The sequence below is a fragment of the Mangifera indica genome, chromosome 11 (assembly GCF_011075055.1).
Source record: "Mangifera indica cultivar Alphonso chromosome 11, CATAS_Mindica_2.1, whole genome shotgun sequence".
NCBI lineage: Eukaryota > Viridiplantae > Streptophyta > Magnoliopsida > Sapindales > Anacardiaceae > Mangifera > Mangifera indica.
The window spans coordinates 2,317,065-2,334,228 of record NC_058147.1 but is presented as its reverse complement, the minus strand read 5'-3'; the positions used below and the strand labels follow the sequence as shown (position 1 = coordinate 2,334,228).

Here is a 17,164-nt window from a genome sequence, read left to right as displayed (position 1 = left end):
GACCAATGAATTAAAACTTTGACTTGAATACAGTTTTAATCAAATCGAATACTGACTCTGACGAGACCGGGCCTAATCCTCAAGCTCTGGCTGCCGTGAGGATGACAGTAGCCTGGATCTTCTTTAATCACAGGCCTAAGGCTCGGGTATGATCATTCCATAGCTTTGGAAGGCATCTTGAGCTTAACCGTTGACCCAGTCAAATTATTTTATCTGAAAGCTGTAACAATTTTTTACAAATTGAAAGATTTTTTTTTGTTAGAAAAAAATGTAATGTTAAGGTTATTATTATTATTATTATTTTTTACAAGTAAATCAAATAATTATGTCAATGAAACTCATGGAGACAATTGGTAATTGCTTAGGTTCTTCAGGTACGCTGGTCATATTCAGGTTCAAATTGCATCTAAATTAATTTGCTAAAAATAAAAGGTCAAAAGATTATTTCTCACCTAAATGCTGTTTTCTCAATTTTTTTTTTGTTAATTTTAAAAATTAATTTATCCACGTATGAACAATTAAAATTAATTAAGTCTATTTGTTATATCATTTTCATTTCTTAAACTATAAAAATTAATAATTTTTTTTCAACCAAAGTTTTCAAAAACAATGTTTTTCTCTCTAGGGTTTTTAATTTTCAGATTCAATTTTTTTACGACGTTTTTTCCCCTCCCATAACCTCTAGACGACATCTCTTTCTCTTTAGCGCAACCTCCTTTTGGCAGTTCTCCTCTACATTATCGTTGACGAAGATTCTTCATCGACGATAATGACCTCGTCTTCATCGATGACTATACCAAAGAGAACCATCATAAGGAGGTCGCGTCAGAGAGGAAGAGATGTCGTCTGGAGATCATTGGAGAGGAAGAGATGTTACAAAAAAATTGAATCTGAAAAATTAGAAACCCTACGAGGGAAATATTCTTTTTGAAAACTTGAGTTAGAAAAAATTATTAGTTTTTAGGGTTTAGGAAGGAAAATTGAAATCAAATTTAAATTTATTTTTAATATTACAGACAAAATAATGATTTTACCCTTAAACTGTTAATTTTAACAATCTATGGATAGATAAATAAGATTTTCAAAATAAACAAGCGTAACAATATTTTATACTATAGAATGCAAGCGGTATTTATGTCTGTTGTTTGTGATTACAATCTACTATGACCATTTTTTTTTTTTACAGGCTAAGTGATAATTAAGTATTGCAGCCCTGGACTTGGAGAACATGTAGAATGCTCCTTCGACAGGGAGCTTGACTTGGGCCTAGCTCAAGCATAGTTAAGCAGGCACATGCAGCTCAGCATCAATTAGGTCAACGGTCAATTCACGTTTCCATGTTTAACATAATTTGGTTGGTGTTGTTCAGTCGGGGCAACATACGGAAATATTTCAAGCATCATCCCATCCAAACCATAGTCTAACCAATAAAACACATAGAAGCTTTACAACAGGAGAATTGCTATTTGACATCTTTACAAACACGAAGAAAGAAGCTCCAAGTCTGCTATTATTCTATTCAACAGATCAGTCACCGCATCTTTTTAGCCTAGACTTGATATTCATTCATGTTTTAAACTTTATCGATCAATAACAAACATAGATAACTAAACTGACACAACAACAATAGACACATTTGGGCTGACGAGTGCGTTAGCCTAGAACTATGGTAATGGCAATCTAATGCTACGTGTGAAATGATACAAGCATCAGCTAAAATGGCATAAAGCGGAAGTAATTCTTCTTAAGCTTTTTAATTCTGCCATTAGTAGGCTTCCTTCCCCCCTTTGGAATTGCTAAGTTTCTATCAGATGATATCGCAGGGTATTGAGGATTAGATGGACCTTCATCCTTGTAGTCTGCTTTCTCAACTCTGATCACTTGCTTCTCACCAAGTTGCTCTAGATTTCTATTCGCCGTGGCTGAGTAAGGTGTCGAAGAACCGCATTTGAAGATTTCTTTACCTGTAGACTTGCTTCTTTCTAAGCTAACAAGAGACTCTGTGGACAAATTAAAAATCAGAATAACTTCCTCTTCATAATAGTAATCGATTCAGCAGAAAAATGGAAGGGAAAACAGGTTTTTCAACAGAGGCAATACTTTTATAATTGTATATCAACAAAGTAAAAACTTCATTATTGAATCAAATTCAAATGTTTTAAATTAAGTTTCAAAATCCTCTCATCTAACAAAAGCTAGGATTCCTAATATTAAATAACTCTCCAACATGATCAAATTGTAAACGCTTTTTGACAAACAGTTACTCTTACTTTTTATTCAGTTATGATTTTTAAATCAAGATGAGTAACTGCAATAAGGCTTGAATGATCATCTTGTCATAAGTTAATCTTCGAACTTATGTAGAATATTAGTGCATTAGATTTCAACTATCACTCTATAATTTAGGAATCCATCACTTTATTAACTGGGGATGGAAATTTAAGAATAACATAGAAAACCGCCAACCTAAGCAACTTTGCCAAATTTCTGTCAAACTAGTCCAGCTCAATTTATAAACCATTTGTCCAGCAGTATAATCTCACAGTCACAGATAAATTACTTAGATAACCAAGAATGAGAGTTTAGGTTTCATGAATTTTTGAAAAATCAAATATGTTTGCAAGTGAAATATGAAAAGTATTACTAAGTTGAAAAAATTCACATGCAACACAAAAGGTAAGAGGACAAAGAAAAGGAATCTAGGATACCTGGCAACATAACCACTTCGTTTGATTTCTGAGATGTAGGAAAACTATACTTGTACCCTGCATTCTTTGCAGCTATGCCATTGTTATTTTTAGTTTCTAGCTCTTGCAACAAAGCCCATGAATCAAAATATTCATCTGAAGACATGGTCAAGCAACTTGAATTTTCTGAACTTGAAGAAGGTGATAGTGGGTCGACAAGATCCAACAATTCCAGGTAGTCATCTCTGGATAAATGATTCTCCATAGCAGGCATCTCTTTTGTCTCATCATTATCATTATTCACCTGCAAAACCTTAACACAGAATTAGAATACCACCGCTCAAAAAAACCCACAGAAACAAATAATTAAAAGACCATAAAAGGGAAAAAAAAGCCTCTGTATATCCATTAGAACAGAAAATACCAACTGATTATTAATACCATTTGCCTTACTTATCATCACCTCCACAAGATAATTGAACTCATCCATGTACGCATTGGATAATCTTAAATTGACCTTTCGAAATTCACCAAATTTTAAACCTATAAATCTTTTAAGTTGTGAACCATGAGGAAGTATGCAGTTTCAGTCATGTCTTGAGTGATTTGGAAATAGTCAGTCTTTCGTGGCACAAAACTAGATTAGTTCATCTATCTGGACTTCTGTTTCTAAAAACTTTCAACATGCGTGTTTCTTCCTTATTCATAACGAACAGGAAGGAATCTTGATCTGATTCTGTTTATTTTTTTCAAGGCTACGCTGTCAGTTCATTTATTACACTGTTTACGTTAACTGTGCTTATGTGATTGTTGTAAAAAATGTTGTCCCCTATGTAAGGAGGATTCTGACTAGAGAGGAAATCTGGACTACTTTATAGTACTTTTTTCTTTTTTCTTTGATACTCTTTAAAAATCCTATCCAAAAAGTGGTGAAAAAAAAAAGGAAAATTTGCCAAGTACTGATTCTTAACAATTGAAATCTAGAACTCACCTGTCAGTTAAACATTTAAGCCCTGATCAAGAGATCCATATGTTCAATTGTTAGACAGAATGGCTAGTATTTTAGATACAAAGCCATACAAAGGCAAATAATTAAATGTGATGGTTAAGTGCCTGCATTAAAACACAACTGCTGAAAAGTTTAATTATCTAAAATAGCTAAAATGGGTGTGAAAATTTAATTGGAAACTAAATTGTCACATAACATGATGCCAAACAGTGTGACATAATTATAAACTGACAAATAATTCAATGCAAAAGCCAAACCAGGCATCAAGAAATGAAGGCCAGAATGTTAAGGCTGAATACCTGGTGCTTGCTTGTAGAGCCTTGATCTCTATCATGATTAACTCTTGCAGAACTTAACTCTGCTGGGTCAATGTGGGTTCCACCGTTTATGTCTGCAGCAGATACAGCAGCCATTTTCTGCTTTTTTTCATGGGTAGGACCTGATCTATCAATCAAGAAGACTCTGCAAAGTGAGCTAACATCCTGCACATTGTCCAACCATACTGTCAATTTACTGGCAAGTGGGGTTGAGAATTAAAAAAATATAAACATAGTTCATAAATATATAGGGCTAGCAGAATACCTCTGCCTTTTTGCTTTTACACCATTTCTTCTGCGTTATCCTGTATTCTTGCATTACCCAATCGGTTTTACACCCATGTGGGTCTTGACCATCATAAAATTCAAGAGTCGTTCTCCAACCAGTAATGAGAGAGTTGGAGAATATTTCGCAGGCCTCCCCTTTAGCCTTCCAATGCCCGTGCTGTACACTTTTGTTGTCCTTGCAAGAAACCAAGAACCACAGTCCATCTGGCATATAGCAAGAATTTTAATAAGTTCTAATGTTCCATTATCACAGTGCCAAACTGACCTCTAGCATGCCATGATTAGTGTACAAAATTGTTATACATGTCAGCGTAACAGCAGTAAATCCACAATAAGAGAGAATATACAAGCAAAAACTTATAAACAAGGAATTAGTCCCTGATCTATTGGCTTAAGTTTACAATATGCAAACACTTATATAAGGCCCCAGAATGTAAGCTACCTAACTTTTCTTGCATGTCTATAGTTTCATGAACGCAAGAGATGATAAGAGCACTTGAACTCTCATGCCCTACAACCTTTCTTCATAACAAGTTATTAGGAAAAAAGAATAAGACAAGTAAACAAACTCACACACCAGGAATTTGATAATGTCAGCAATACCTAAACTAGAACCATAATTCTTTGTATGCTAAATTCTTCACATGTTAAATCATAAGTCACAAGGCCCCAGTTGTTTTGTTACTAATATGTGTTACTATCGTGTTCAATAGATCAGGCAAACTGTAAAACTCAAATGATATTGAAGTGAAGGCACCAGAAACATGTTTTAGTCAGTAAATTAGATAAACAAAATAATACCAGGTAAATTTGAGGGCATATGATTGTATGGATCCACATCATTAATCACATTGCTTGGAAGCGGGTATCCCTTGTTCATTTTCTCCAAAGAACCAAATAACTCCTCATAAGTAGAAGAAATATCAATATCAGGGAGTGGGGAAGCTGCTGGAGGACACATCCTAACCCAATTCAAGCAGAGCCTGTAACAATTTGCAATAAACTAGAGGTATGGTTCAGTCGTCACATATTGTCTAAACAGTATTAATAAACTCAAGAGAGCGAAGACAGGGCTTAATCATAAAATATTCTTTACTCTTCCTCAAGAACTACAATTATCATCAAAGTTAAACTGTATCACAAAAGAAAATCTCGTTATCAATTTCATATATATTAATACATACATATACATATACAAACTCTACTCTTCTTCGCGAACTACAAATATGAAATCACACTACATCACAAAAGCAAAACTCATTAACAAGTCAAAAAAATGAAAATTTCAATGAATTGGGAATAAATAAAAGAAACCAAATCAATTCCTCCACTTAGAATCCAAACAAAACCAAATCCATCCTTAACCTAGCCAAACAAGATTCAAACAGGAGCTTCATGTTGAGGAAATTTAAAAAAAACGACGACACTCATCCACTTTCCCATCAATCAAACGGAGGGTAAACAAACTTAAGCTATAATTGCAGTAAAGAATTAAAAAAAAAAAAAAAGAAACAGGGAGCCTGAATACTCACCTTGTGAAGAGGACAGTGGAAAGCGATTCCTTACTGTAGTAGAACTAGCGAGGTATTTATAGGATGCGAGCGAGGCGAAGACTAACTATGGTTAATCGTTTACTGCGGAAACTGCTTAAGCTTGAGCAATTAGCATTAGTAATTAGCGGTGATCGTATATCTGCGTGTGTCCACTTGGTGCGTGCAACGTGGAGTCTCTTCGTTGGCATGCTGATGCAAATTTCCAATTTGCAAATGACGGAGCTGTTACTTGCGTAGTGCTCTTAAAAGCTGTTGTCTCCCTTTCTTAGAAATTTCCTGTTTTTACTTCCAGGCATCTTATAATTTGAATTTACTGCCAATATCTTTTTTACATTTTACAGTTGAATGGGTAAATTCTCAAGAGCTGCTTGGCCACAGTGATGTAAATTTAATCCATTCAAGGATGGTAGGTAATATCAATCAAGGCCAAAAAATTATTTCCCACCCAAGGTTTAAGAAAATGATAATTTCATCCTTTAAATTTGAAAAAAAGTTAAATTCTTGCCCAACATCCACTTTATTAATGAAATAATTTTGTTAAAATTAAAATTAAAATTTAATATTTATATTGAATTTTAATTTTAATTTTACATTGAAGTAAAAAATAATTATTTTCAAAAAATAAAAACAAACAAAATTCGTTAACTGAATGAAATGATGGATGAGAATGTTTTTTTCAAAACTAAATTTGTTTCATCTAATCTTGGGTGGGACATGGTGATTTGGCCTCGTATGAGTAGTAAAACACTGAGATACTCCAGCCCTGTATAAATTAGAGTATTCTAGAATCTACAAATATCCAGTAAAAAATGTTTTCCAAATGAAATGGTGAGATACTCCAGCCCTGCGTAAATTAGAGTATTCTAGAATCTACAAATATCCAGTAAAAAATGTTTTCCAAATGAAAAAGTGGCAAGTGGCAAGTGGCAAGCCAATTACGTGAGGAATATGTCTACTGTCTTATCCTTTCGCTGACTTTCAAAAACGACCCAACCAATAAGTGAAATAGATTTTGTAGTTTTTCAAATAATCAAAATATCATATTAATAACTGGGCCAAAGGAAAATTCTCACACAAGTTTTGATGCCTTTTTAAAGACGGAAGGATTATTTTCCATCCAAAGTATTTTTTAATTTTTAATTTTTAATTTTTAATTTTAAAAATCTTATTTACTTATTTATATATAATTAAAATTAATAGAATTCTAACGTTTTAAAATGTAATCTATTTTTTCTTTGAAAATCTTAAAAACTAATTATTTTCTTTATAGATTAAGTTTAAAAAAAAATATTTCTTTTTTAGGATTTAGTTTTCAAACTCCGAAGCTATTATCGACAATCTCTCTCTCTTGAAACTTTCTTTTCCTTTGACGATCTCTCTCCACTTAACTGAATGTTTGGTTGGTGTTGAATAAAACTTGAAAAACAAAGACGAAGATCTCGTCTTTATTTAGGAAGACGATCGTTTTCTCAAAATAAGACATCTAGAAAGACAATCATGGGAATAAATCCTTGTGGGTGTAACTTTGAAAATACATTAAAACTTTAGTGGGAATAAATCCTTTGGCCTAATAACTATTATTTTGATTATGGTTGATTTTGCATCATCAAAATTAAACATAGACTAGGTTGAACTTCGCTTAAATCTGGAATACCCTATTCAATTTTATTCAAATTAGTTAGAAAAACATAAGATATATTATAAACTATAAGATAAATAATATTATTTATAAGATAAATAATATTATTAAAAAATATTTAAATTAAATTATTAAATTTAAACTCTAATTTAAACTCAATTAAATCAAATTATACATAAATTCAATTATTATTATTATTATCATTATCATCATTGATGATGTTGTTGTTGCTGCATAAACAGTGAATGCCTGATGGAAAATGTATTAAAAGGTCATTTGTCTATTTCCCGTCCGCGTTTGGCAGACCAGTGATTCCCAAAATCTATTTTTCCAGCTGTCAGTCAAATTATTTATAAAAATATATTAGATTTTCTATCAAGATGTTGAAAAATTAAAGGAAAAGTCAAATTAAATAATACTTTATCCCAAAAATTTGTTGGATTCTTTTACGTATATTTAATATTAATTTCAAATGAAAATTAAAAAATTATTAAAATTTAATAATAGCCGGTGACTTTTTCTGTTGACAATGTTCGGAATCAAACTGATTAATGTGATTTTAATTGAAATCATACCAAATTGATGTAATTATTAATTTGATTCGAGAATATGTTATAGGGGTGAAGTAGAAGGGGGAAGAAATAAAAACTTTAGAGAGATATAGAGTAATTTGCTTATATTATTAAAAGTGTAAGTGATATTATTCTTATTATAATATTTGGTCAAAAAACTTATTCCCACTTAAAGAATATTGTATTCTGAAGTTTTCATTTTTTAATTTTGAAAATTTTATTTATCTACCTATAAATGATTAAAACGAGTTCTAACCCCTTAAAATTTAATCTTTTTTCTTTTCGTTTTTCTCTCCTTAAATTTTAAAAACTAAAAGTTTTTCTTTAGATTAAGTTTTAAAAAATATCGTTTCTCTTCTACGATTTAGTTTTCAAATATTAGAGTTTAAGTTAAAGTTAAATCGGATATAAAATGAAATTGCTTTTAAGCTAAATTCAAATGAGATTAAATCTCAATTTACTTGATCTGTTGATCTCAAATAGGGCATTTTAGATTTGAATTAATCTCAAATTAATCATTTTCAAGTTTAGTTCATATTAAATCTAATCCTATACCTAAGAAACTCGATTAAAAGACTTTCTTTGTAGTTGGATAATTTGTGAAGAGGGCAGCAAGCCTGGCCAAAACTTTGAACAGCTTTTAAAATTCAGGAATAGTTTTCTCAGCCGCATCCATAAACAATCAGTATCGTTGCAGAAAATTGGGCTGTGCCTATGCAAATATAGGTCAGCTCTAATCATAATATACAATTATTACACCAACAAATAATTATGTATTTCATGTCCCCTGTCACACAATAATCAAACAAATTAATAAAAATCTTCCCAAACTTTTTCATTGAATAAAATGTATTGGTTCGACCTTAATTAGGGATAGATTCAAATTGAATCAAATTAAATTTGAATTTGTGATCATAATTAAGATTAGATTAAATTGAGTCAAACTCAAATTTTATTCGATTTATATATAGTTGAGTTCAAACTCGTGAAAGATAAACTCAAACTCTGTTTAAATTCGATTCGGTTTATTTTTTTATTAAAATGATATTATTTTAATACATATTAGTAAAAATAATATCGTTTTATATTAAAATTTTTAATTGAAAAATTTAATAATAGTTTAAACTCGATCAAATTTATATAAGATTGACTTATTTTAAACTTATTCAAACTGAGTCTAAATTCAAACTTAAACGAATTTAGTTTGAATCCAACCTTGACTGTAACCCATCAACCAAAATGGTTTCAATTTGTTTGAAAACCATTTTCGAAATTAAAACATATTAACCAAACAACTCAAATGGATCAAATACAAACTAATAATAAAATAAATAATAATATTAATAAATAAATAGTATAATTAAAAAGGGATTAAAGCCAGACTTGTATTGACCAATGAATTAAAACTTTGACTTGAAAACAGTTTTAATCAAATCGAATACTGACTCTGACGAGATCGGGCCTAATCCTCAAGCTCTACCTGCCGTGAGGATGACAGTAGCCTGGGTCTACTTTAATCACAGGCCTAAGGCTCGGGTATAATAATCATTCCATAGCTTTGGAAGGCATCTTGAGCTTAACCGTTGACCCAGTCAAAGTATTTTATCTGAAAGCTGTATCAAATTTTTATACATTGTAAGAATTTTTTTTTGTTAGAAAAAGAAGTAATGTTAAGGTTATTATTATTATTATTTTTTTACAAGTAAATCAAATAATTATGTCATGGAGACAATTGGTAATTGCTTCGGTTCTTCAGGCATGCTGGCCATATTCAGGTTCAAATTGCATCTAAATTAATTTGCTAAAAATAAAAAGGCCAAAAGACTATTTCCCACCAAACGTATACGGTTTTTTAAATTTTTTTCTGTTAATTTTAAATTTTAAATTTATTTATTTATAAACTGTTAAAATTAATTGAGTCTATTAGTTATATAATTTTTCTTTTTTAAATCCTAAAAATTAACAATTTTTTTCTAACCAAAATTTTTTAAAATAGTATTTTTTTCTTAAAATTTTCAATTTTCAGATTCAATTTTTCAACGATGTTTCTTCTTCTTCAATAACCTCCAGACGACATCTCTTCCTCTCCAGCGTAATCTCCTTTTGATGATTTTTTTAGGTATTATCGTTGACGAAGATTCTTCTTCGACATTGATGAAGTAGGAATAAGTTAGTTTTAGAAAGATATAACATAATTACAAAAGAAATATATGGTTTTAAATATATATTTAAATTTCTTTTTTTCCTCCACTTAGATATTGATGAAGATTGTACTTTAAAGAGCTTAAATTTAGGGGGTAAACTATAAAAGAATAATCTTACAAAATATCCTTTAAAAATTGATCATCTTATAATTAGAAATTATTAAAATTATATTCATTAATTTTCAAAAATTTAAATATTTATCTAGTAATTTAATTGTATTAAAATTTTTCTTAAGTTATAAAAATAAAAACAGTATTAACCAATAATATTAAAAAAATAATTATTTTTTCACTTTAATTTTAAAATTTTATTTTTTCTTACTCCATATAAGAGTTTATTATTTTACCAATACCAATTGCCCCTCAAATTTAAGAAAATTGTCATTACATATCCATAAAATATATTATCTCTTTCTCATCATCATTTTATCTAACGATTTATTTTGGTATATTATCACCTATTTTATTGATATTTTCTCGTTTTTTAAAGATATTTTCAATGCAAAAACTATGTTTTTGTCAAATTGAAACTGAATAAAAGATTGAACTCTGTTGTCTGATTTTGTGATACCATTGACCTTTTCCTTTGATGGTTGAGGTTCATTCGAAATCATATTTTATTTTATTAGTAAAATCTTATTTAAACTGAATGATTTATTTAAAACTAAATTAATTATATTAAAAAATTAAAATTATAGATGTTGTGATCGAGGAGGATTCCACCACTTGTTCCATTTTGTATTCAATCGAAGTCCTTTGTGCAGGCGTTCGATTCGATTAACTTTCAATACAAATACAATGATCTAGGAGGGGTCCCATTTAAAGAAACGTGGAGCCCAAAGTAATGACCTTTTAATGGCCTCATGACTCGTGCCAAGTGCATGAATTCACGCGCTGTACTGTACATCACAACTCAAAGTACAAACCCCACATGCACATGCATCAAATTCAATGCATCCAAATCACAACAACACTGAATCAATCAATCAATCATCATTCACATCATCAACAATCGAGCCCTAGATCAAATCATATGTCTCCTCTTTCTCTTTCTTTTCGTCTTTACCCTGCACCTGTTCACACTTTACAATTTCCAATAAACAAGCTCCACCTTTTCTGTTTCCTCCCTACAAACAAGAAAATATTCTTCTTCACTTCCATTCCAGCGAAGGTTAAGGGCGTTTCTTCTCTCTTCTGCTTTTATAGCTTCTAATACAGCGTAACCCAGTGATTAACAGTTTGGTGTTGTTGGGAAATGACGTCAGATGGGGCGACTTCCACGTCTGCTGCTCGGAGAAAGCCGACCTGGAGGGAGAGAGAGAACAACAGGCGAAGAGAGAGGCGGAGAAGAGCTATAGCAGCTAAAGTATATACTGGGTTAAGGGCTCAGGGTAATTACAATTTGCCCAAACACTGTGATAATAATGAGGTCTTGAAAGCACTTTGTATGGAGGCTGGTTGGGTCGTTGAAGAAGATGGCACTACTTATCGCAAAGTAAAATACCCTTTACACTCTCCTTCTAGATCTATTGCCCATGTTTTCAATTTTCTGTCTTTGTTCATTATTAATGATAACTTTGACTAGATTTCTGAGTTCTGGTTTGAGAATTTGATGCCTAGGAAATTAGAAATGTGATTTTGCAGGTTTTTAACTTTTTAATTTTGAAGAATATTTGAGAATGCTAAATCTGTTGTAACTTGTGAACTAACTAATTATGTTTAGTTCAATGTCTTGGAACTTTAATTAGTGAATAATTATTGTTTATCTGATAAAATTAACCATCTTGTAATTGCTAACTGGTAAAATTTAACCAGGGAATGAAGCCACCCCCAATTGATATAGCAAGCTCTTCAACCAGGATAACCCCTTATTCTTCCCAAAATCCAAGTCCTCTGTCTTCAGCCTTTCAAAGCCCAGTTCCTTCTTATCCATCTAGCCCTACTCGCGCAGACCTGAACAATTCCTCTAACCTTTTTCCACTCCTCCGAAATGTAATCCCTTCATCGCTTCCTCCTCTCCGGATCTCGAACAGTGCCCCTGTAACTCCACCTCTGTCATCACCAACAAAACATCCTAAACCAATTCCCAACTGGGATTCAATTGCTAAAGAATCCATGTCAGCCTTCAATTATCCTTTCTATGCTATTTCTGCTCCGGCTAGTCCAATGCATCGTCAGTTGTATGCCCCAGCAGCTACTATACATGAATGCGACGAATCTGATACATCCACTGTTGATTCCGGTCACTGGATAAGCTTTCAGAAATTTGCATCACGTGCATCTGGGGTACCAACCTCTCCAACCTTTAACCTGGTGAGGCCTGTGGCTCAACAAGTTGTTACTGATGATGTGATCAAGGAGAAGGGGCGAAATCCAGAGTTTCAGTTTGAAAGTGCACCTGTGAAGCCGTGGGAAGGGGAGAAGATTCATGAGGTAGGAATGGATGAGCTGGACCTCACACTTGGAATAGGAAAGACTCAGAGTTAAACCGAGTGAGGCAAGTGAATGCCATCTTAAAGGGACAAGGAGAATGTGATTTTCTAGTTGGTTCTTGGTTCATGCAGCTGGAAAGTGGAAGGAGTGTTTACAGTGCTATCAACCCAACCCACTCAAAAGAGAACGAGATTCCGCACAGGATGTTCATCCACTGTTATTGAAGTTTATTTATTTATTTTGTTTTCTTCTTTTGTCATTCGATGCCGCATTCCCTGTTGAGTTGTTCAGGGGACCAGACATATCAGAAGTGTTGCATGTAGATGTCGATACTTTGGAATGTTATTGTCTTGGTTGAAAAGTTATGTTGTTTGTAGAATTTGGTAAACCTGAATTTTTACGAATCAAAATGTAGATGGCTTGCCCTTCTAATGGCTCTATCTTCGCTAGAATGCAAAAATTATATGTTTTTACAGTAGAATTGTTCAGGTTAAATTTAATTGTCTATCCTCATTGAGAGGAAACACATATACTCCAGAAACTGCTTATTAGATTATCTTCTGTCTGGATTTCATTCCACACATAAGAAAGCTCCATAAACAAAAACCCAAAATCAGAAAGAACTTTGTACATCAATCAGATTTCATTACAAGATGGTTTAAGTTATTATATCAGTAAATTTGCAGGATGATCTAAGACAAACTCTACCAACAACAATACAACATGAACATCATCTAAGACAATCTCTATGCACAACCTTACAGAATGAACATGGTGCCAGAATCAAGCATCGCAAGGGTAATCTTTTTTCCTGGGGGGCATTCACAGTCAAACAACATCACAAATGAATTCTCCATTGTAGTAAAACTTCAATCTCTGGTTAGATAAATAATACAGAAGTGATGGAACATCCAAAAGAGGTAAACCCTAACTTAGCACATGAGGAAGTCTGTTCTTCATATTTCTAGCTTTAGTTTTATATCAATCAGATCTGTGTGATTAGTAGGGAAAAGTGTGGATCCAGAAAATCAGTCATGGGATAAGCAATTCTTCTCCAAAGTTTTGTTTAGTTCCTTTGTCTCCTCAATCTTTGGTTTTGAATCCTTTTTGGCATCTGCATTGCACTCTTGGTATCTGAAGCATGTTAAGAGATGATCATTAACAATCCCAGACACTTGCATGAACGAATAAATAACTGTAGGGCCAACACAGCGGAATCCTCTTTGCATGAGTTCCTTGCTTATAAGTTCTGCTTTTGGTGTTTTGACTGGCACTTGGCGTGCATATCGATATCCATGTCTCACTGGCAGATGGTTCACAAAGCTCCAGCAGTAATTGCTAAAGGAACCAAACTCACGTTGAACCTGAAAAACAAACCATGCTTAAGCTCGAAAATTTCTCTGGTGAATGAAATCTCATTGCCCAGCTTAACAACAAAAATTAATGCAATTTCTTGTTACTAGTTCTTAAAGCCCGTTTTGTGCAACCAAAAATATATGTGAAAAGAAACTACCAACATGTTTGTTATCTCAAGAGGAAACCGAAATTACACTGAATCATCATACAGACCCTGTGATAAGTTGGGAATTTTAACTCGTGCCTATGGGAAATATTTGAGTCAGAGAAAATATATTAATTTTTAAGATAGGGAAAAAAGCTAAATCTGAATTCATGTATCCATCAAGGAGATGTGCGAGGGGAACATATTGATGCTTCACCCACAGCAGCACATGTTGCTTAAAGCAAATTCACATGCCATGATTGTGCAAGTACACAATGGAGGTTATAATAGTTGATTACCTTGAGCACCAGTTTAGCATTCTCCACAACTGCACGAAGCTTTGCTTCAGAAAGCACTAGGCTCCCATTTACTCTGAATGACAACAACTTCTTCTCAGTAAACTGTGCAACAGATGATATGTCGAAATTTTCAAAATGCTTCCTGCCAGGAGGAACCCAACGGTTAGGCATTCATTAATTTTTCAAGAGAAGCTACAGTGAACAAAGAGACTAAAGATTAACACACCTAAATAGGTCTCTCTTATGAAGAATGGCTTGCCAGCTGAGTTCCGCTAATGCTTGTGAAAAGACAAGTAGCTCAAACAACTTCTGATCATCATAAACTGGAACTCCCCATTCTTCATCATGGAAAGAAGTATAAAGTGGATCTGTTAATTCACAAAGTAGAAGCTACTGTTAGCGGCTAATTTGGTAATCTAATAAGACAAGCTAGTGAATGGGTCAGAGTGAAATGAAGTGAGAATGATACATATATACAGATCAGCTCCTCTGCCTCCATAATGCGTAATTTACATGTTCTGAAGGAAGAAACTGAAATTATATAGTTTGAGTCCTATGGTAACACAGTGGAATCAATTGTCACCCATTTTAAATCCAAAAATTATTTATGCCTGGAGAAGTTTTGGCTTTGTCAAAAAATCAATTTATCATCCTTTTTGAATTATTGGAATAAAAAATCTGTCTTATAATTATGCCACCAATAAATGTTCAAACTAAAACTTTCAGACCAATACTATACAAACAGCCAGGCTTATTAACTTGCGGAGGCCATGCAGATCAGCAGATGCCACTCTGCTTGCTCAGCATTAGTAATTTAGTAATTAGTACCGTAATATAGCAAGCAAAACCCATAGACTAAGTGTGTAAACGAATCAAACTGAACTTGTGCTTAATGTTGGTTGGTTCAGAGAACTCGTGAGCTCGCGGCCAAGTAAATTATAAATAAATCCCTAAAAGTTTCAAATCTTGCATTTATAACATTTAAAATCTTAATTTCTAACTTTAAATATAGAGGATAATTGATAAATATATAAGTTAAAGGGTTAAATTAATATTTTGAAAATAAAGGTATTTAAATATAATTTTTTGTACCAAGATTGAGTCGACCATTCATGTCTTGAGCCCAAGCTCAAACCTGAGCCAAGATTTTACTAGCTCAACAACCTTGAGCTCTCTCTTAAGGTAATTGAGCCATGCTTGAACCAAACACTATTTAACTTGGTTTGATTACACACCCTACCATAGACTAAAGTAAATAAAATGGAACTAATTTACCACAATTCACTCCAGCATTAAGCTAGGAACCCCAGATGCTGCTCTACTGAGCTGTTCTGAGCTAATGTAAATCCCATTCTGCCCTTTTGAAACTGCATCTAATTTGAACGGGTTCAAGCCCAGAATGGTTTCTAATCAACAAAGCCTTGTGATTTGTTTAGAATCCCATCATCTTCTCTGAAGCTTTTCAGCATTGCCGTTTGAATGAAACAGCTTCCCCGAAAATTCAATAAACATATGAAAATCTAAATGAACACATCACTGTGTAGCTACTAATACTATTGACTCAACAAGAAGCCATGACGCTCATTACTTGAAGTTTCCATACTTCGAGTTGAACCACCAAAATTTTAATATGTTTCACAATTTACGCAGAAGACTACTAGAAGTTAAAATAATCTATGTATCACGCTTTAATTATGTAGCACAATTTGTCATAGATCATAAAATAAATAAATAAACAAAAGTAACGTACCAGAGTTGGCCGTGATCCAATCACACCTCCTAATCGGCCCCGGAATTGGCGATGAATTTTCCACAATTCCAGCGCTATCCATCGCATTCTTCACTTCGTTACGCTTCACCATTACAGTCCTTCTGGAACTCTCCATTTTTTTGGCTGAAGAGGCACTTGAAGACGAAGAATCTGAAGAACACGCACTGTCCACTGAGCCATTGTTCCTGATAACCTGTTCCGGAATTTTCGGAACCGGTTTTTTTGGCCTCAGTGGCTTCTTCGCAACTTCAGGTTTCCGTTTCGGGTCCTCGGAAGGCTTGACTCTGTTCCCAGTCGGGCCGAGAATAGCGCGCGGTTCGGACACCAGTTTAGCCGACGATTGAAGCTTAGTAGCCACAGACATTGTTATAAACACGACAATTCCTTGCTATATAAAGCCTTTTTGGTTTTATTTTAGCTTAAAACGACGACACTTAAACTTCAAAAACTACAAATGAATAGTAAAATTATATGGTGAAATTTTAGAGAGGTTCAGCGTTTAGACAGTGAGTTACAGAGCAAAGTGATCAAAGGCTCAAAACTTCCGGAGGATTAGGGTTTCGTGAGCAGAGAAAAGACGAATACAGAGGAGAGGTGGAGAGAGCAGAGAGCGCAAAATGACGAAACAACTGACGGGTTTTGGGAGGATTTAAAAACTGAAACCTGATACGGCTTAGGAGACTGGTTGCAACCGGTGACATTGTCCACCTGTCGGTTTGGTGCTACTGCTTTGGTTTTGAAATTTTTTTTTTTGGTTCGAATACCGAATTTGCCATTACTTGTTTCGAAAAATTACAGAAGTGACCGCATTTTCAATTTGTCTTATTTTGGTATTTTAAACATCTACTAATACTAAAATTAATTAGTTTATATTAAAATTTAATTTATACA

General features: G+C 33.2%; 3 protein-coding genes across 6 annotated transcripts; 1 reads left to right on the top strand and 2 right to left on the bottom strand.

Annotated features, from left to right (window-relative positions):
* Positions 1-1,402: 1,402 nt before the first annotated feature.
* Positions 1,403-5,982, bottom strand: LOC123229709 (NAC domain-containing protein 76-like). 4 transcript variants are annotated; one of them, XM_044655627.1, is made up of 6 exons: positions 5,834-5,982; positions 5,103-5,284; positions 4,279-4,505; positions 3,996-4,178; positions 2,709-3,000; positions 1,403-2,000 (listed from the first exon to the last, which is right to left on the bottom strand). In XM_044655627.1, the coding sequence occupies exons 2-6, from the start codon at positions 5,260-5,262 to the stop codon at positions 1,714-1,716; spliced, it is 1,149 nt and encodes a 382-aa protein (XP_044511562.1). In that variant the 5' UTR covers positions 5,263-5,284; positions 5,834-5,982; the 3' UTR covers positions 1,403-1,713. The 4 variants fall into 4 exon arrangements, with proteins under 4 accessions (XP_044511562.1, XP_044511563.1, XP_044511560.1 ...); XM_044655628.1 differs by having other exon boundaries at positions 5,103-5,304; positions 5,834-5,948; XM_044655625.1 differs by lacking the exon at positions 5,834-5,982 and adding an exon at positions 5,486-5,508.
* Positions 5,983-11,335: 5,353 nt separating this feature from the next.
* On the top strand, positions 11,336-13,134 carry LOC123229586 (protein BRASSINAZOLE-RESISTANT 1-like). Its single transcript, XM_044655505.1, has 2 exons — positions 11,336-11,764; positions 12,085-13,134. Exons 1-2 carry the CDS (start codon positions 11,525-11,527, stop codon positions 12,754-12,756), a joined length of 912 nt encoding a protein of 303 aa, XP_044511440.1. The 5' UTR covers positions 11,336-11,524; the 3' UTR covers positions 12,757-13,134.
* A 164-nt stretch (positions 13,135-13,298) lies between these two features.
* On the bottom strand, positions 13,299-16,908 carry LOC123229585 (DNA-3-methyladenine glycosylase). Its single transcript, XM_044655504.1, has 4 exons — positions 16,253-16,908; positions 14,729-14,870; positions 14,503-14,644; positions 13,299-14,066 (listed from the first exon to the last, which is right to left on the bottom strand). The coding sequence occupies exons 1-4, from the start codon at positions 16,635-16,637 to the stop codon at positions 13,731-13,733; spliced, it is 1,005 nt and encodes a 334-aa protein (XP_044511439.1). The 5' UTR covers positions 16,638-16,908; the 3' UTR covers positions 13,299-13,730.
* Positions 16,909-17,164: the final 256 nt, after the last annotated feature.